General features: G+C 39.1%; 3 protein-coding genes across 3 annotated transcripts; all 3 read left to right on the top strand.

Moving 5' to 3' along the window:
* Positions 1 to 7,206: 7,206 nt before the first annotated feature.
* LOC124050596 (trace amine-associated receptor 1-like) lies at positions 7,207 to 9,057 on the top strand. Its single transcript, XM_046373297.1, has one exon. It carries the CDS (start codon positions 7,416 to 7,418, stop codon positions 8,415 to 8,417), a length of 1,002 nt encoding a protein of 333 aa, XP_046229253.1. The 5' UTR covers positions 7,207 to 7,415; the 3' UTR covers positions 8,418 to 9,057.
* A 4,849-nt stretch (positions 9,058 to 13,906) lies between these two features.
* On the top strand, positions 13,907 to 14,950 carry LOC124050953 (trace amine-associated receptor 1-like). Its single transcript, XM_046373953.1, has one exon. The coding sequence runs from the start codon at positions 13,907 to 13,909 to the stop codon at positions 14,906 to 14,908; it is 1,002 nt and encodes a 333-aa protein (XP_046229909.1). The 3' UTR covers positions 14,909 to 14,950.
* A 2,186-nt stretch (positions 14,951 to 17,136) lies between these two features.
* LOC124050952 (trace amine-associated receptor 1-like) lies at positions 17,137 to 18,138 on the top strand. Its single transcript, XM_046373952.1, has 2 exons — positions 17,137 to 17,464; positions 17,537 to 18,138. Exons 1-2 carry the CDS (start codon positions 17,137 to 17,139, stop codon positions 18,136 to 18,138), a joined length of 930 nt encoding a protein of 309 aa, XP_046229908.1.
* The last annotated feature ends 2,868 nt before the right edge of the window (positions 18,139 to 21,006 follow it).

The following is a 21,006-nucleotide window of genomic DNA, read 5'->3' as shown; positions in this document are numbered from 1 at the left end:
GCACAATAATCCACAGCCTTATGCAGTTCTGTAGCTCTGAACAAATATAAAGTCATCATTATTTTTTGGCATTGTTAAAGGTTTGTTTATATGAGATGTTTTTGTAAACATTACCTGACATTTTTATATTTGAAATTATATGATGCTGCACATATTCAAATGTTTTTTTGATTCACCATACCCTTCATAAATTAGGCCCTTGGAGCCAACCTGTTATGAAGATCATCTGGATAGTCAGCAATCAGGGAGCCATTACTTCCAATGTAGGGTAACAAGGAGACCCTGGAACATTTTGACAAAATATTTCAGCTTTGGTTCAGTTAGTCCTATGGGTTCTCCTTGAAAAAAACTTAACACATAATCAAACACAGCACTCCTCACAAAAGATGATGTAGGACATCAGAGCCTCTGTTAGCCCATCCAGTCTGTTGATAGTCATCCTGAAAACATTACTAATCATAGTGTAACAGTGAATAAACACTTCAACCCATCAAGCTTTGATGGGTATAATTAGCGCACCACTTTGAGAAACATTTGGCATGTCATTGCAGTATTTTGTCTGCCAGTCACTGCCATCCACATTTTCTGAATTTTGGATGTGCAGGAAAGAACAAAGTTCATGTGACTATCTGTCTTGGTAACAAAAAGAAAGGAGTGGTTGACATTGAGAAAGGGTTGGATTTTGGTTTTGGCATAATGGTTAGGTTCAGGGATATATTAAGTTTTGTGTTAAAATAAGTAAGTTCATGTTATGTTAAATACATTATGTAAGGCAATTTACAGATATAAAATAAAATAGCTCACTGTTTACTTCAGGTTTCAAACTGTACAGTTGCAAGAAAAAGTATGTGAACCCTTTGGGATTACTTGGATTTCTGCATAAATTGGTCATAAAATATGTTCTGATCTTCATCTATGTCACATCACTAGACAAACACAGTCTGCTTAAACTAATACTGCACAAAAAATTATAAGTTTTCATGTTTTTATTGAACACAACATGTAAACATTCACAGTGCAGGGTGGAAAAAGTATGTGAACCTTTGGATTTAATAACTGGTTGACCCTCCTTTGGCAGCAATAACCTCAACCAAACGTTTCCTGTAGTTGCAGATCAGACCTGCACAACAGTCAGGAGGAATTTTGGACCATTCCTCTGTACAAAACTGTTTCAGTTCAGCAATATTCCTCGGATGTCTGGTGTGAATTGCTCTCTTGAGGTCATGCCACAGCATCTCTATCGGGTTGAGGTCAGGACTCTGACTGGGCCACTCCAGAAGGCGTATTTTCTTCTGTTGAAGCCATTCTTGATTTACTTCTGTGCTTTGGGTCGTTGTCCTGTTGCATCACCCATACTCTGTTGAGCTTCAGTTGGCGGACAGATGGTCTTAAGTTTTCCTGCAAAATGTCTTGATAAGCTTGGGAATTCATTTTTCGGTCGATGACAGCAATCCGTCTAGGCCATGAGGCAGCAAAGCAGCCCCAAACCATGATGTCCCCTCCACCATATTTCACAGTTGGGATGAGGTTTTGATGTTGGTGTGCTGTACCTTTTTTTCTCCACACATAGCGTTGTGTGTTCCTTCCAAACAACTCAATTTTGGTTTCATCTGTCCACAGAATATTTTGCCAGTAGTGCTGTGGAACATCCAGGTGCTCTTTTGTAAACTTCAAACGTGCAGCAATGTTTTTTTTGGACAGCAATGGCTTCCTCCGTGGTGTCCTCCCATGAACTCCATTCTTGTTTAATGTTTTACTTATTGTAGATTTATCAAAAATAACATGTGCCAGAGATTTCTGTAAGTCTTTAGCTGACACTCTAGGATTCTTCTTCACCTCACTGAGCATTCTGTGCTGTGCTCTCACAGTCATCGTTACAGGACGACCACACCTAGGGAGAGTAACAGCAGTGCTGAACTTTCTCCATTTGTAGACAGTCTGTCTTACTGTGGACACATGGACATCAAGGCTTTTAGAGATACTTTTGTAACCCTTTCCAGCTTCATGCAAGTCAACAATTCTTGATCATAGATCTTCTGAGAGCTTTATTGTGCGAGGCATGGTTCACATCAGACAATGCCTCTTGAGAACAGCAAACTCAAAACTGGTGTGTGTTTTTTATAGGGCAGGGCAGCTTTAACCAACACATCCAATCTCATCACATTGATTGGACTCCAGATTGGCTGATTCCTGGCTCCAATTAGCTCTCGGGGAAGTCATTAGCCTAGGGGTTCACATACTTTTTCCACCCTGCACTTTACATGTTGTGTTCAATAAAAACATGAAAACTTATATTTTTTTGTGCAGTATTAGTTTAAGCAGACTGTGTTTGTCTATATGAAGATCAGAACATATTTTATGACCAATTTATGCAGAAATCCAAGTAATCCCAAAGAGTTCACATACTTTTTCTTGCAACTGTACATAAACACTGTTCTGGGTGCAAAGTTTTTTTTGTTTAATTTGAAAATCGTTACAGCAGACTCCAGAATATACACACACTGTTAGTGTGCTAACTAAATTAGTATCACATGCAAACATAAATGTAGCATATCCCCTCTGGTTGGACACGTTTGAATTAATTATGATAATTAAGTGAGTGTTGACTATTTAAATATCAAGTCCAAAAGTTCTGCACAGTTGCACAGTGAATAGGGACACACATCAACACTGATCTGTCATTATGGTATGAAACCTCACAAACTGCAAGTCTTTTATTATTTTGATTTAATGTCTTTTAACTTTAATGTTGTTGTGGTTACTGTGCAGCAGGAAATATTCAGATATCTAAAATTTAGATAATAATAAAAAATTTAATTGTAGGAATCAAGGAGCTTGGAACCAGGAGTGACTATCAACAGGACTTCAACTGTTAATGACATACATCCCTGCTATGAATCTCACAATAGAACTTATATGTTTTCAAGCAACCCCTCCATAATATGTGTTTTATTATATGTTTTCCTTGGCTCATTGTCTGTTTACTTTGGTATTGTTTACTTTATTGTTTACTAGGTTTACTTTGTCAAATACGGGGATGCTTTGATGTTACACTGAGCACAGCTTCTATTTTGAACTTATGCTGTATTTCTATTGACAGATATTATGCAATATGTCAGCCTCTCACTTATAGAAGTAAAATAAATGATCGTGTTGTTGGGGTTATGACCCTGTTGAGCTGGGGAGTTGCTGCTGTAATTGGAACTGGCATTATAACCGCAGGTTTTAATCAAGGAAAATGTGAAGAAAATTGTTTAATTGATGCTCTAATATCAACAAATGTGGGATCTGTTTTCTCCTTTTATATGCCAATCATTATTATTGTTAGCATCTACCTGAAAATTTTCCTTGTTGCACAGAGACAGGCAAACAGCATCCAGAACACAACCTGTCAGACCACAAAGGGTGGAGCAACTGTCAGTAAGATGGAGAGAAAAGCCACCAAAACTCTGGCCATAGTTATTGGAGTTTTTCTCCTATGTTGGACCCCTTATTTTCTTTGTATCATTTTTCAGCCTTTGACACAGGGTGTAACACCAGTTGCTGTGATTGAAACTCTTAATTGGCTTACACTGTCGAATTCAATGCTCAATCCATTTATCTATGCTTTCTTTTACAGCTGGTTCAGATCAGCATTCAGAATGATCATTTCTGGAAAAATATTTCAAGGTGATTTTGCTAACTCAAAACTTCTTTGACTTAAAGAGTAGCTTCAGTTAGTTAGACATGCTCTTCCATTCTATAGCTATATGACAGACATGGTCTCATCATCTTATATCTGAATATTAATAACGGGAAGTCCCTGCCTCCAAGTCTCTACTGACATATGGAATGACAAGGAAGCCGCTAAAAAGTGTCATTATTTCACTAGAATATCCATGTTTGACTTACAAATATAAGATACGATAAGAAAACCTTTATTTGTCCACAAAGGGGAAATTGCAGCGTTTCAATAGCAACAGTGGCATAAGAGTTACAATCAGAAATATTTAAGAAAATAAGAATAAAGAATCGAAAGAAATATAAAGATAAACATAAACATAAAATAGCATCTGCCTATCTGACAGAACTCAGCTACAAAGCTCTGCATAAAGAATAATTTCTATGTACAGTGAGTGACTAACTAGTTACTAAAAGTATTGCACACGGTGACTGCAGATTGATGACAGAGCTAACAATGGCCATTGTAGAGCCTGACAGCAGCAGGAAGGAAAGACCTGCAGAATGTCTCCTTCACACAACGAGGGTGAATCAGTCTGTCACTGAAGCTGCTCTCCAGAGCGGACAGTATGTCCTGCAGGGGGTGATGCGATACTTTCCACACACCTATTGATTGCTGTAATCACCCCCTTCCTTTAATACTGCCTGTGAAGTGGTTTCTACCTAGAGCATCTCCACTGTTAATGTTGGGGATCAGAGTTGCTGCAAACAGCCAAAGTTAATATGTCAAATCACGCTGGCATCGTCTAAGGGACCAGTAAATCTTTTAATCTCCATTTGAGTATGAATGTGGTTGTAAAACAAATTTTAAAAAATCTGAAGTAGTTCTTTACATTTGTAAAACTGCTATGGAAATAAAGAACTCAAAAAAAGCTTAAAATTACACTTCTTCCTTCACACTTTGTATAACACAGACCTGCACAGTCCTCCACCCTATGTCCTGTTATACTGTGTATGAAATGCTAAGCAACAAACATAACAACAACATAACAACATAACAATAACATAACGTGTATCATGTAAATTAAGCGCTCAAGCTGATATTAACTTTTGTGTGGAGGCCAAGGAGTATGTCTGGTATTGGATGCATACTGTACCAGAAATTAATTTTTACCAGTCTCAGGGAATAACTCACTCTTAACTCAACTGTAACACAAAAACACCTGGCAGCACTATTTTATGTTGCTGAGCTGCAAACACTGTCAGATTTCAGCAGCTAACTAACCAAGTAAAGCTGCTGCTGCTGCTGCTGCTGCTTTGCTAATGTGCTGCTTTTGGTCCTGACTATGTAAACACTGTTTGACAGAGACTCTCCTTACCAGGCAAAATACAGCCCATTAGTAAGTGATCTAATAAAGGTGATCTGCTGTGATACAACTAAGTGCTCCTTTTATTTCTTCCTTACAGCATTAACAAATAATGAGACATTGCATGTGCACAAGAACAGGTTCCAGATTTAACATCAAGTCTAACATGTGAAATAGAGATGCAAGAGTTAAATATATCAAAAAACAAATAAACAAGAATATAACAACACAAACGTACTCACAACGAAAAAGTTCATTGTCTGTAGTTTCTGTAGTCAGTATATGAAAGAATATGTAAAATTATGCTGACAGAAAAGTGATGGGATACATTGTCCAGCTGTGAGGAGGTTACTGTTGACGGGAAGAGCAATTGCCATGGAGGGGGGTGTATTTATTCTGTAATGTTTAGGTAGATGCTGTGAGTCAAAGAACATCCACATGATTGTCAGAACCCGAGGTTTCCCCACAGAACACTGCACTGTAAACAGATGATTAATGTTCTTCACTTCACCTGTCAGTGGTTCTAATGTTGTGGCTGATTGGTGCATGAATCCTTCATGGAAACTGACAAGCTACTGTAACTGTTTTCTAATATAACAATGAATGACATATTTATAAGGAAATTAAAGGGAGCATTTCCCCAAATTACAAAAAAAATATTCATAGCTTTTTTGAATGATTGAGAAAATGAGATGGCACGTTGATGGCTTATTGCTGTCTTGAGGTCACAGAAACTATTCATGCCACTGACCAATAAAAATCTGGTCTTAAGTTAATGGTGTAGGATTTTTCTGATGTAGACAGTGCACTCTTCAGATAGAAAGTAAAGTTATGCCTGGCTTTGTAATGTATGTGATGTGATGCATGGATCAGCTATGACATCACCCCAATCCACATTTAGAGACCTATAGAGGCTGTATTCAGTAATTTAAAGCACTGGAAATTTCTCATGTACAGCCTGCCCAGCACCACCACTAATAATGCCGAAGTGATCAGTCCTAACAGCCTCAAACACAGACAATACTCTATTCGTCTTGTAATGACAAAGTGCGCCAGAGTGAATCTGAACATATCCACTCTCTTGGCTGACAGGTGGGCTATGTAAGTAATTTAAGTAAATTAACTCATTGCCCAAAAATGTTATAACTTGAATCGGTGTTAACACACTTCCTTCTCTGTTAACCATAAACCCCACCTTGGTCAGGTGTGCTAATGCAATGTATGTCAATGCCATATACGTAATAGCCTTCTGCTACAAGCACGCCAGCAAAAGCCAGTCATCTAGATAGGTGCCTAATCACCTCTCACTTAAACCTCTGTGCCTCTCACTTAAACCAAACAACTCTACTTTGGTCTCATCCCTCCACATGATGTTCAGCAAACTGCAAATGGGCAGAAATGTTCTCTTTGGAGAGCAATGGCGTTCTCCTTGCCACTCTGCCATGCACACAGTGGTTTCTCAGTGTTCAGCTGATGGCGGATTCATGAGCATCAGCATTAACCAATGTGAGAGAGGCCTTCAGTTGCTTGGCAGTTACCCTGGGTTCCTCTGTGACCTCTCAGACTGTTACAGGTGTAGCTTTTGGAGAGATCTTTGTTGGTCGACCACAGTAACGTAAGCTGTGGTTCTGAATCTCCTCCATTTGTGCACAATCTAACTGTCTGATTTGTGGAGTCCAAACTCTTCAGAAATGGTTTTCTAACATTTCCAGCCTGATAAGCAACAACAACTCTTTTTCTTTTTGTCCGTGCCATCATACACTTCCACAAACGTGTTGTGGCGACCAGATTTTGACTCCCTTTTTTAAAATAAAACCGGGCACTGAATAACACCTGAGTTTCATGCCATTGATTGCACATACCCCTGAACAGACGGACTCTATTTTGGACTTTATATTAACTGCTAATCCTAGAAGGTGGCATATTTTTACTACTCTAAGATATGTATCTTAATTTTTCCTAGGACTGCACAACACAAACAACACTGATGTTGTACCTGGAATCTGCACAAAACCTTCAAACTCCCAGGGATGCACACACCACCACAGGGAGTTGGGTACATGCATCTCACATGCAAACATTATGAATGTAGTGAATCCCATCTGGTTGGACAAGACAGATTTGTATTGGGATAACTAAGTGAGGGTTGATTATTTAAATATCAAGTCCGAAGGTTCTGCACAGTTGCATAGTGAATAGGGACACACAGCAACACTGATGTGTCATTATGGTATGAAAGCTCACAAACTGCAAGTCTTTTGTTGTTTTGATTTAATGTCCTTGAATGTTCATATTGCTGTGGTTACACATGCTGAAGGAAGTATCCAGGTATCTGCAGTCTTTGTATTTTTCTAATAGTGGAAAACTGAATTGCAGGAATCAAGGAGCATGGAGCCAAGAGTGACTATCAATGGGACTTCAACTGTTAAGGACATACATCCCTGCTATGAATCACATAATACAACTATTGTATTTACAAGCAACCCCTCCATAATATGTGTTTTATTATATATTTTCCTCGGTTCAATGTCTGTTGTGACAGTATGTGGAAATCTGCTTGTAGTGATCTCCATCATTTACTTCAAACAGCTCCATGTCCCTACTAACTACCTCATACTGTCTCTGGCCATGACTGACCTGTTTGTAGGTGTTGTAGTCTTTCCTTTTAGCATGGTGTTCACTGTAACCTCGTGTCGGTTTAATCCTGCTTTATTTTGTAAAGTTCGGGGAAGCATTGATGTTACACTGAGTACAGCTTCTATTTTGAATTTATGCTGTATTTCTATTGACCGATATTACGCAGTGTGTCAGCCTCTCACTTATAGAAGTAAAATAAATGATCGTGTTGTTGGGATTATGCTCCTGTTGAGCTGGGGAGTTGCTGCTATCATTGGAATTGGCATCATAATCACAGGTATTAGTCAAGGAAAATGTGAAGAAGATTGCTCAGTTAAGGCTTTATTGTCAACAACTCTGGCATGTGTTTTCTCCTTTTATATCCCAGTCATTACAATGCTTAGTATCTACCTGAAGATTTTCCTTGTTGCCCAAAAACAGGCAAACAGCATTCAGAACACAACCTGTCAGACCACAAAGTCTGGAGCAACTGTCAGTAAGATGGAGAGAAAGGCCACCAAAACTCTAGCTATAGTTTTGGGAGTTTTTCTCTTATGTTGGACTCCTTTCTTTTTTTGTTTGACGTTTCTTTTTGCTATTAATGCCAGAGTGTCACTCTCTCTGTTTGAAACACTCAACTGGCTTTCATTATCAAACTCAATGCTGAATCCATTTATTTATGCTTTTTTCTACAGTTGGTTCAGGTCAGCTTTTAGAATGATCATTTCTGGAAAAATATTTCAAGGTGATTTTACAAACACAAGGCTCCTTTGACTTCTTCTTTTGAAAACTCACCTGAAATATAAATTTGTCAATAATAAAGTTTGTCATTCCAAATGGAAAGTCACATAAGCTTTATCAGCTTTTAACAGTAAAAAATACACACATATATATAATGCCAAATGTCTGGAATAAATGCAGATACAGATTTAAAAATATGCATTAAACATGTGAAGTTGCAAGATGTCATTGAAGAATGTGGCAGCATATATTGAAAATTTTGAGCAATATAAATCATCAGGCAGGCATTTGTAAGATTGTTTGTGGCACTATGGCCAGATTATGTAATCATGTAAACATTCTTGTCTCACAATATGCAGTTGTGGCCTTGGCACATTTTTTGATAAGCTCCAATGTATTCAAAGCAGACATTTGTATGCCTTATCATCGTGTCAGATAGAAGTATTTTGTTTGCAATTGTTCAGTTATTTTTTATAATAACCTTCATATTAAATGCAGCCCAACATATTTGGTATGCTTGGACCCTTTGGCACAATAATCTATATAGCTTTATGCAGTTTTGTGGTTGTGACTTGACAAAATAAAGTCATCACTAGTTTTTGGTACTGTCAAATGTTTACATGGGAAGGATTTGTAAACATTGCTTTACATTTTGTATCCCATATTAAATGATGTGTACATCAATGGTGTTATATATAGATCTTGATATGATTATTATTTGCTCAATAATTCAAATATGTAATGATAATAGTTGGCATAATGAAAATACTGCTCCCCCACTTTTCAGATTTTAACATTTTACTTGAAATATAAAAGCTTTATTGCAAATGACGTCACAATGATGTATTCAGGTCCAAATGTCTGGATGTAATGCATCAGCTTTACACCATATGAATTAAACACATACTGCACAATGATAACATGCCAATTACTAGGCAGATGGCCTTGCTATTAGTAGGATAACACCCTACAATATGGATGCTCTACAACTGTAAATTCTAAAGCAAACCACCCTCTGCCTTTTCCTCTGTCATGCATTTTAACTATGGAATGCATTGTCAGTCTATTTATATTTTATAGTTTGCTAGTGAATATGAATTACACTGAGATCTTGTTTGTGTCATCCTACTTCTGACTGTGGTTCTACTTTCCACTTATGAAACTTGCCCTTCTTGCACCACAACATTAAATGCTTTTACAGCAATGATATACAAGTCTTGGTGAATAGTAAACAAATGAAGGATACAAGGATTCAAGGAGCTTTATATGTCATGACAGCTTTGTGTGCTCAGTACATAGAGCATTGAAACAGCACTCATCCAGGATGCTACATGGTGCTATACAAAAGACTACACATAAGTGCAAATTAAAAATATAAAAGTATAAAATAAAGAATAAAAAAATAGAAATATACAATAAAGGGGAAAAAAATGCACAGATATACACAATTTTGTACACAGGTGGGCACAAAGTTGACAGACAAGGCAGTGCAATACACAAGACATTTGAATGTATTTGTTTACGTGTGTGTAGTGCAGAGGTGTGCAACTTTGGGTGTGTGTTTGTGTGGAATGCATGTGTATGTCCCTGGGAGTTTAAGAATCTGATGGCTTGGGGAAAGAAGCTATTTCAGAGTCTGGTAGTGGTGGATGTCCTCCTGGATGGCAAGAGGGCGAAGAGTGCATGTGAAGGATGAGTGGTGTCATCCACAGCTTTGCAGACACACAGTGTGGTGTAAATGTCTGTGATGGATGGGAGAGAGGCTCAGCTGTCCTCAGTATTGCTGCGGTCCAAGACAGTTCAGTTCCGAAACCAGGCAGTGATTCTGCTCAGAACACTCTTGATAGTCCCTCTGTAAGATGTAGTCAGAATGGGGGGTGGAAGATGTTCTTTTTTCGGCCCTCTGAGGAAGCAGAGATGTTGCTGGGACTTTCTGGTGCTGGAGCTGGTGTTGAGGGACCAGGTGAGGTTCTCCATCAGGTGAACACCAAAGAAACCGGTGTTCTTGACAATCTCCATTGAGATCTATTGCTCGTTAGTAGGGCATGATCACTCTGGCCTCTCCTAAAATCAACAACCTTATGTTTTGTCTTGTCCATGTTCAGAGACAGATTCATGGCTCTGCATCATTCTATTAGCTGTTTCACCTCCTCTTTATATGCTGACTCGTCATTGTTACTGATGAGATCCTCCACGGTTGTGTCATCAGAAAACTTGATAATGTGGTTCGAGCTGTGATTTGCTGCACAGTCCTGAGTCAGCAGAATGAACGGCAGTGGACTGACCACACAGGCCTATGGGGCCCCAGTGCTCAGTGTGGTGGTGCTGGAGATGCTGCTTTCAATCCACGCTGTCTGAGGTCTTCCTGTCAGGAAGTCCAGGATCCAGTTGCAGAGGGAGGTGTTCAGGCTGAGCAGGCTCAGCTTGCCAATCAGACATTGTGGGATGATTGGCTTGAAAGCTAAGGCTGAGGTCCAAGAACAAAATAGGAGCATATGTGTTCTTATCGTCCAGGTGGAGGGTGGTGGCAATAGCATTACCTGTGGAGCGGTTGGGACGATATTTGAACTGCAGGAGGTCCAGAGTGAGTGGAAGCAGGGTTTTGATATGCTTCATGATGAGTCTTTCGAAGCACTTCATGATGATGGGTGTGAGTGCGATGGGTTGATAGTCATTGAGGCAGGACACTGGAGACTTCTTTGGCAGGGGGATGATGGTAGTTGACTCAAGGCGTGTGGGAACAACACTACTCAGGGAAATGCTGGTTTCCACTTCCCCTGAGCCCCTTGCTAGAAATGTTGTCTGGTCCAGCAGCTTTCAGTGACTTAACTCTGCATAGAATTTTCCTCACATCAGCCATAGTCAGACAGAGCACCTGGTCAGAGTGAGGAGGGGTGGACTTCCTCGCCAGCATGTCATTCTGTGCCTCAATCTGTCCACAGAAGAGGCTCAGTGCATCCAGATGAGAGGCATCAGTGTCACAGGAAGGTGGAGCGCATGCACCTCCGCAGTCATCCACAGATTCTGTGTGGTGATGGTTCTGGAGATAGTCTGGAGATGCTTTAGAGCTGATTTGACATGTGGAACCAGTCTGTATGCTGGAATTAGTATAATAGAGATGGGGTCTGAGAGTATGAGGTGATCCACACAATATGCATTGGGGATGCCTATGTAAACAAGGTCCAGTGCGTTCACCCCTCTTGTTGCAAATTTCACATAAAAAATTACAACATTGCAAAAAATTACACCACATTTTAAACTGTAACATGAGTTAATATTACAATACTTAATACTGTGGTGGTATTTAACTATGGGTGATTTCATTGCGATGACAAAATTGCACTAGCAAATCACACATGGAAAATATGGTGACACTTGGACACTTCAGCAGATCTAGAAAAGTATACAAAACTTATTAAGTTCAAAGTGCCTGCCCCAGTCAACTGGTGAAGGTAGAGAAGGGAGGGGGATTCTCATTCACTTCTTCTGCCCACTGATCTGGAGTGACCTACAGATTTGCTTACTAATATTAAGCTATTATTACTTAATGCTGAAGCATATCACCTCCCCTTTTCAATGGGATTCCAGGCATTTATTGATTAGGCCAGCTGCAGATGAAAATACACTGTTTATATGGCATGAGGTTCTATTACAGACTCCACCCTCCACTGGACACTATGGATAATACTGTCCCCCTGTCACAATCATGAATTCACCTACTGAAATTCTCATTAATGTAGCTGGCCAGTAAAGCCAGCCGACCTTAATACATAGCCCGTGAAACTGCCGTTGTCCTTTTTCTCTCAAGTGATTTGTAAATTTGCCCACTGATGGCTGGACTCAACGTCCCAGAAATCTTCTGCTGTCTCGGTAGAGACCAACCTGTGGCCGATGGCAGCAGAGGTCGGATCACTTCGACATAAGCCTGTGCTGAGCTGACAATGAGTTGGAGCTCAAGATCAATAACATTTAAACCCCTGTTGCCATTCACCTTACACCGCAGCCACCCATGGCCTTTTCTACTAACGGTGCAGCTTCACCTTCTGATGAGGATGACAGCATCTCTTTGACATAAGCAGCCTCAGCTCCATGCAGAAATGCAGACATTTGCCTTTCAGGACTTTCAGTCAATAATGACCACCATGGCTGGTTGTGCTAGGATACTGCTACCCTCCACCTGCTTCCATCAGAGCTGTCTTCATGGGAGTTTCTACATCCGGGCTTGTCCACATCAAGTTCACCTTCCTACCCAGACATCTGTTAGTGCACTGAGACGTCCTGGTTACAACCACTGAAGACAAGCGCCCCAGTAGCTTGGCGGATTTCCTCGACATGCAGGGACGCACAGAGGCAGCATGCTCTTCCTAGATTAGGCCCTTGCAGCGCACCTGTTATAACGGCAATGTGGACGGTCAGCAATCAGGAAGTCACTACCTCTGCTGCAGCATGACAAGGAGACACTGAAACATTTTGACAAGATATTTCAGCAGGCTGTGCTGCTGGCCACAACAACCGAAACTTTGGGTGTGTTTAGAGTGCGTTAGACACTGCACATCATGCTATTACCACACATCTACCATCTCCACCCCACCTCCCAAACAGCACTGTCAGTGTGTGGTGGTTGATAATGTATAAAATGAGCAGCGAGTTGATGTTGAAAAATACATCGCTCCACCTAAAGTGGCAATGAAAGACAGATTGGTGTACACAGTCTGCCATACTTGCTGACAGCTACATGACAGGTTTTGTTGTCTACCCACTGAGGAGAAATATGCCTTGCGGCTGTTTAAACCTGAAAGAAGGATTGGTGCATGTGTTGTCCTTTCCTCTTTTCTTCCCATAAAATCACCTGTGTCTACTCACCTTTGTGTATGGAAGCTGTGCTGGGTCCTCTGTGTCATTTCATCTGTGTTTTCTGCATTCGCTTTGTGTTGCTTATTTTCTTTGGTTACTTTTGGAACTCCTTTGCTTGATTTCACAGTAGGGGGCCTTACCCAGCCCCTGAAATACAGCCCCATAGCACACTTGAATTCAATAATGAAGAGGTGTTCCCCAGTACCTTTGTCTAAATAATGTAGCTCACGGTTTACTTTAGGTTCCAAACTGTGCATAAACACCAGTCTGGGTGCAAAGTTTTTATTTTTAATTTGGAATAATCACAACAGCCTCAAGGACATACTGTACACACAACCAGTGGCATATCCCATTTGGTTGGACAAGACACGTTTGTATTAATTATGATAATTAAGTGAGGGTTGCTTATTTAAATATCAAGTCTGAAGGTTCTGCACAGTTGCATAGTGAATAGGGACACACATCAACACTGATGTGTCATTATGGTATGAAAGCTCACAAACTGTGAGCTTTCATACCACTGTCACTGAGTCTTTTGTTATTTTGATGTAATGTCTTTGATTGTTGATATTGCTGTGGTTGCACATGCTCAAGTATTCAGGTATCTAAAATGTGTAGTCTTTGTATTTTTCTAATAGTGGAAAACTGAATTGCAGGAATCAAGGAGCATGGAACCAAGAGTGACTATCAACGGGCCTTCAACTGTTAATGACATACATCCCTGCTATGAATCTCTTAATACAACTATTGTATTTTCAAGCAACCCCTCCATAATATGTGTTTTATTATATGTTTTCCTTGGTTCAATGTCTGTTGTCACAGTGTGTGGAAACTTTCTTGTAATAATCTCCATCATTTACTTCAAACAGCTCCACATCCCTACTAACTACCTCATACTGTCTCTGGCTGTGGCTGACCTGCTTGTGGGAGTTTTAGTTTTTCCTTTCAGCATGACAGTCACTGTAACTGCGTGCTGGTACTTTGAAGGCTTACTTTGTCAAATACGGGGATGCTTTGATGTTACACTGAGCACAGCTTCTATTTTGAACTTGTGCTGTATTTCTATTGACAGATATCATGCAGTGTGTCAGCCTCTCACTTATAGAAGTAAAATAAATGATCGTGTTGTTGGGATTATGATCCTGTTGAGCTGGGGAGTTGCTGCTATAATTGGAATTGGCATCATAATCGCAGGTTTTAATCAAGGAAAATGTGAAGAAAGTTGTTTAATTGATGCTCTAATATCAACAACTCTGGCATGCATTTTCTCTTTTTATATCCCAGTCATTATAATGCTTAGTATCTACCTGAAGATTTTCCTTATTGCACAGAGACAGGCAAACAGCATCCAGAACACAACCTGTCAGACCACAAAGTCTGGAGCAACTGTCAGTAAGATGGAGAGAAAGGCCACCAAAACTCTGGCCATAGTTATGGGAGTTTTTCTGTTATGCTGGACTCCTTACTTTCTTTGTATCATTTTTCAGCCTTTGACACAGGGTGTAACACCAGTTGCTGTGATTGAAACTCTTAATTGGCTTACACTGTCGAATTCAATGCTCAATCCGTTTATTTATGCTTTCTTTTACAGCTGGTTCAGAGCAGCACTCAGGATAATCTTTTCTGGAAAAATATTTCAAGGTGATTTTGCTAACTCAAAACTTCTTTAACTAAAACAGTATGATCGAGACCTGTTTGATTTGGAAAATGTCATGAGACAATGTTTGTTGATAATGTTGTAAATAAAAATTTAATTGAATTCAATTTTTTTGAAATCATGCTGTTCATAGACAGAGCAAAATGTACTATATATACTGGGATATTTCCTTTTTAAATATACTTTGACTTTACTTTTATTTAATAATAATACACGCAGATAGCAGATCAATTATAATCTGCAAACGAATAAAAGAATATTTTGTATTCTGTTTTGCTACAGCAAGTTTTCCCAGCTTCAGCTAGTTAGGCAGGGCACTCCATTCTATGTCTCTTCGACAGACATAGTCTCATTATCTTTTACCTAAATATCTACAACAGAAAGTCTTGACGTCAGAGTCAATTTAATAATACAGTGGTGTCATTTCATCTGTTTTTGATCCATTATTATTAGTTGTTTATTTATAAAGTAGTGAAACTGGTTGACTGTGAAATCTGGCTACATACAGTTCCATAATATGATACATTTTTAAAAGTTTTTCTAAGATATGGGTTTAAATGATTTTTTTTATTGAGCCAAAGGGATACACCCTTGATTCCATTTGAGTCCCCATCCTGCATTGTCAGAGGATTGATTATTTGTCACTGATACAAAGCCATGCACTCACCACCAGGAGAACATAGAAAAGATCCCTTCCATACATCTATATTTGCAATTTTTTTCAGTTTGTCGTAAGGCAAACGTTAGCTGCCCACATGGACTTTGGGAAACTTACTGGTTGCTGTAATCATTCCTCCTCTACTGCCTGTGAAGTGGTTTCTACATAGAGCATCTGCGCTGTCAATGTTGGAGGGTGGGGTTAAAGTCCACAGTTGCTGCACACATGCACTCCAAATTTCAGCCAAAGCTTGTATTTCTGAGCTAGTCAAATCAAATTGCTATCTTCTCAAGTTAGGGAACAATAAATCTTTCGTTTTACGTGAGTATTGTTTTAAGACAAACTTGAAAAAAAAAAACCCTGAAAAAGTCCTTTAAAATTTGTAAAACTAGCCAAGAAATAAAGTACTCAGTGCTAAAAATTACACTTCTTTTTCCATTAAATCTTATCAGTCAAAACTTACAAGACAAATGAAAGCTTAACATCATCAGAATGACAAGAACCACCTAAAATGACAGAAACCATCTTTGGGAAAAAATTATTTGAGGTGTACTTTGAAATTTTAGTTTGGCCAAAGTCTCCTCTGTTAAAATGGATGGGGCAGGGTTCATGACCTGTAGTGAAGCCAGCCACCAGGGCATGATGAAGATGTTTTAGCTTCATTTTTGGGGAGCTCCCATGTTGCCCATCTTTATATACAGTCATCAATCTCACCGTAAGCAGGAGACCAGAAACACTATTCAAGTCAATAAAGTCCCTGTTCTCTCTCAGTTACCCCCTGTGGCTGTCAGGTTGGCTACAGTTAGCTAACCCACATTCCTCTCATTTCCTCAAGATTTGCACATCGCATCCAAACTTCAAATGTATTGTTTTTGTAGAGCTGATGCTTCTGCAAAAACAAAGGAACATCACCTCTGAAAGTACGGTTACAGTATCATACCCTGCTCATTGAAGCCTCAGTCTGTCTCACACAGATTTTGACCATGAAATTTGAATAGCGCATAGTATACTGTAATGGTACATCATTTTCTAGTGAAATGTATGCTTGCTTTGAGTCTCACATATAGTAAATTATAGTGCTGCATTGTGATCAGCTAAGATTATCTCATGCCCAGAGAGATAATCTTTTTTGTCCATTTTCTTTATGTCACAAAGTGTGTACAAAATATTGTAAATACTATATATCTTTTTTTCATCTAAAAACTTATACACACACCCCCCACCCACACACAGACACACAGGCACACACACACACACACACACACACACAGTTAATGTGTCATTACTCATCATTTTATATTTTTGTATCTCATGCAAGCAGGATGGAGGTACCCACATCCGATTGGATAAGTTACCTTTATTTAGGTAATGAGATAGGAACAGATAAATACACTGCCAAGCCCAAAGGTTCTTCACAGTGACTAAACTGTCCTTGTATGTATTGTGTTATTACTTGGTAAGGTGGCAAGTTTATTGGGAAATCTTTTTTCTATGTAAGATTGTTGTTGCTGTGGTTCTTGCTGAACTAAATATTTTTTAAATGATTTTAATGTCATGGATTGTTAGTGCAGAAATCGAGAAGCATGGAACCCAAGCTAACTGTCAACGGATCTTATGTTATCAATGGCATACATCCCTGCTATGAATCAGATAACACAACTTTTGTATTTACAAATAATTCTTCCATAATATGTATATTGGTGTATGTTTTCCTTGGCTCACTGTCTGTTGTCACAGTGTGTGGAAACTTTCTTGTAATAATCTCCATCATTTACTTCAAGCAGCTCCACGTCCCTACTAACTACCTCATACTGTCTCTGGCTGTGGCTGACCTGCTCGTGGGAGTTTTAGTTTTTCCTTTCAGCATGGCATTCACTGTAACTGCATGTCTATATCATGACGATTTATTTTGTAAAATACGAGACAGTTTTGATGTATCACTCTGCACATCTTCCATTCTGAACTTATGTTGTATTTCAATAGACAGATATTACGCAGTGTGTCAGCCTTTGACATATGCGACTAAGATAAATGTTAATGTTACTGCGATCATGATCCTGGTTAGTTGGGGTATTTCTGTTCTAATTGGAATTGGCATCATAATTGCAGGATTCAGCCAAGGTACATGTGAAGATATGTGCTCTGTGGATGTTGTAATGGCAAACACTATGGGACCAGTTTTCTCATTTTATCTCCCTGCCATCATAATGCTCTGTATCTACCTGAAGATTTTCCTTGTTGCTCAGAAACAGATGAAGAGCATCCAGAACACAACCTGTCAGGGCACAATGTCTGGAGCAACTGTCAGTAAGATGGAAAGGAAAGCCACCAAAACTCTGGCAATAGTTATGGGAGTTTTTCTCTTATGTTTGACTCCTTATTTTCTTTGTATTGTTTTTCAGCCTTTAGCTTATAAAACACCACCAGTTCCTGTGATTGAATCACTTAACTGGCTTACACTGTCAAATTCACTGCTGAATCCGTTTATCTATGCTTTCTTTTACAGCTGGTTCAGATCAGCATTCAGAATGATCATTTCTGGAAAAATATTTCAAGGTGATTTTGCTAACTCAAAATTGTTTTGATCATGTATGGTGATTATGTAATGTTGACATATTGACATACCAATGAAGGTTTAAAAGAAACATTTACACTCTGAAATATACATTTAATTATCTCAACACTGCACACTCTATGCATTGTATGTTTTTTATTTAGACAATAAAAGTAAGCAATACTGTGTACACAACAGTGACTTATAGTACAAAAAGGAAAAGTGCAACGCAAATAAAGAGTTAGTGGTCAAGTGTGATGATATACTTTTTGTATTTTTGTATCTGTGTTGCACCCTCAGCGCCTTGAAGGCCTTCTACACTATATAGGCAAAAGTATTGGGTCACCTGACCATTGCACCAGCAGGAACTAATTACATTGCATTCTAAATACACGGACAGCTTTGCAGCTATAACAGCTTCCATTCTTCTGAGAAGGCTTTCCACAACATTTTGGTGGAATTTAGTTTTTCTGTGGGAATTTTTACCCATTCATGGAGTAGAGCATTAGTGAGGTCAGGCACTAATGTAGAACGAAAAGGCCTTGCTCGCAAAGTCCATTCCAGTTCATCCAAAAGGTGTTCAGTGGGGTTGAGGCCAGGACTCTGTGCAGGCCAGTCAAGTTCTTCCACACCAAACTCATCCAACCATGTCTTTATGGACTTTGCTTTGTGCACTGGGGCACAGTCATGCTGGAATAGAAAAGGACCTTCCCCAAACTGTTGCCACAAAATTGGAAGCATAGCATTGTCCAAAATGTCTTGGTATGCTGAGGCATTAAGATTTCCCTTGAATGGAAGTAAGGGGCCGAGCTCAACCTGTGAAAAACAGTGTATGAATTATGCTGTGAATTCAGTCTGCATCTGAACCCCCCGGGGGGTTATGTTAAAAGTATACGGTTTAAAGTAAATGATTTCCTACAGGGTTGGACTGGGAACAAATTTAACTTTGGTGTTTTGGGATTTGTGTGATTAACCTTGAGCCATGTCTCAAACTATGCCATGTTTGGCGAGTGAATTTGGACCTTGAAGGTTCTTGAAAAGTCCTTAAAATTAATCATATCATATCATACAAATCAATCAACATCTCAGAAATGTTGTCCATCAACTTTAACTGTGTTTGAGCATTATTTGAGCATCTGTGTATGCCTCCACTTATCCCGCTTTAGTTCTACACTCTGAACACATTTCCACTTCTCAAGTGTACACACACACACACACACACACACATAATGTGTCATTATTTATCACATCTAAGTTCCATGGCAACCTGTGCAATCATGATGCATTCTGTCCTTCAACTGATTGGTCACTTGATAAATATATTACTGTTGATTATAAGGTAGTGTTTGACACCAGCACAGATTAATCTCTAACAGCTAGCAGGGTTAACAACCACGATTAAAATGACATTGTCTTAGGCCTTCTGAGAACATGGTTACTGTTGGAAATGTCTATTTGTGCTATAAAAAACTTGAACCTCCAATGGATTTTTAACACAACTGATACTTTTCACGACAAATACACCTGTGATGACTCATAAAATGTTTCTTGCTTCGTGGGTATCAGCCCTGTAATAATATATGTATTATTATGTATTTTTTTATGGATGCCTGTCTATAGTTGTACATGTGCACATGTGGGGACCTCTTTGTAATAAGATCCATCACTTGCTTCAAACAGTTCCACACACCAAAAAACTACCTCATCCTGTTTTTGGCTATGGCTGACCTGCTTGTTGAAGTTTTGCTCATGCAATGTATCTATTTAAAGGTCTTCCAGGAAGCACAAAAACAGGCCCACAGCATCCGGAACACAACCTGTCAAAGCACAATGTCTGAGGCAAGTGTCAGTAAGACAGAGAGAAAGGCCACCAAAGCTCTGGCTATAGTTATCTCAGTGTTTCTCTTATGTTGGACTTTTTCTTTGCGTCAGCCTGTGAGTAAATATGTAATAGCAGTTGCTGTCATCAAAACATTTAGCTGGCTTGGAAGGACAAACTCGATGTTCGACCCGTTTGTTTATGCATGGTTTTACAGCTGGTTCAGGGCAGCTTTCAGAATGATTATTTCAGGCAAAATCTATCAAGGTGATTTTGGAAATTCCCTTTAACATTGTTTCAAAAGTTGTGAATAATCATTTCATCTCTAATTTTAATGTCTTGATTGTTCCAAAACTACCATGTATGGCGGTGTAAGATGCATTCGTATGCTTTACTTTAGTAAAAATTCTATTACCACACTGTGAAAATATTCAACTACATGTAAAAGTCCTGCATTCAAAATTATCATTAAACATTATCAGCACAACTTTAAAAAGTGAAAGCACTCAATGTGCTTTTGCTCACTTTCAAGCACTCAATTTTTGTTTAGCACCATCATAATGTAGTACATTAGGCAGCATGTGCGGTTGGCCTGAGAAGAAAGGTCAGACAACACGTAACACATCATATTCTTGAAGGGACTGTTGTAATTTGCTTATTTGCTTCTTTAATGCTCATTTGGGGTGAAACAGGGTCAGCATTGAAATCTTCTCTTAATCCTATGAATTCAAGCTGACTAACTGCTCTCCTTCACCAGGGAGAAATTTCCTGGCAGGTTTCCTGTCCGCAATATACTAATTAGTAAATGTCTGACACACCTGACTCATAACTCTTACATCATAATTATCACAGATGTTTTTGCTGTTATGTCACTGTTGTTGCTTAACTGTTCTTGTTTTGTTCCAGCTTTTAACTTTGCTGGAAACATTTTACATATAAACATTACATAACTGCCCAGTGAGAATTAGATAGATTGCTCTTACGATATACCTTGGGGACAAGCAAAGCTCTGTGCACAACCAGAGCAGCTCAGGGAGCAATGGAAGTCATTCACACCTCTAATAGGAGAGGTGTCAGTTT

The sequence above is a fragment of the Scatophagus argus genome, chromosome 19 (genome assembly GCF_020382885.2).
Source record: "Scatophagus argus isolate fScaArg1 chromosome 19, fScaArg1.pri, whole genome shotgun sequence".
Classification (NCBI taxonomy): Eukaryota; Metazoa; Chordata; class Actinopteri; family Scatophagidae; genus Scatophagus; species Scatophagus argus.
Note: the sequence above shows the minus strand (reverse complement) of the source record. Positions and strands in the feature narration are given on the sequence as shown.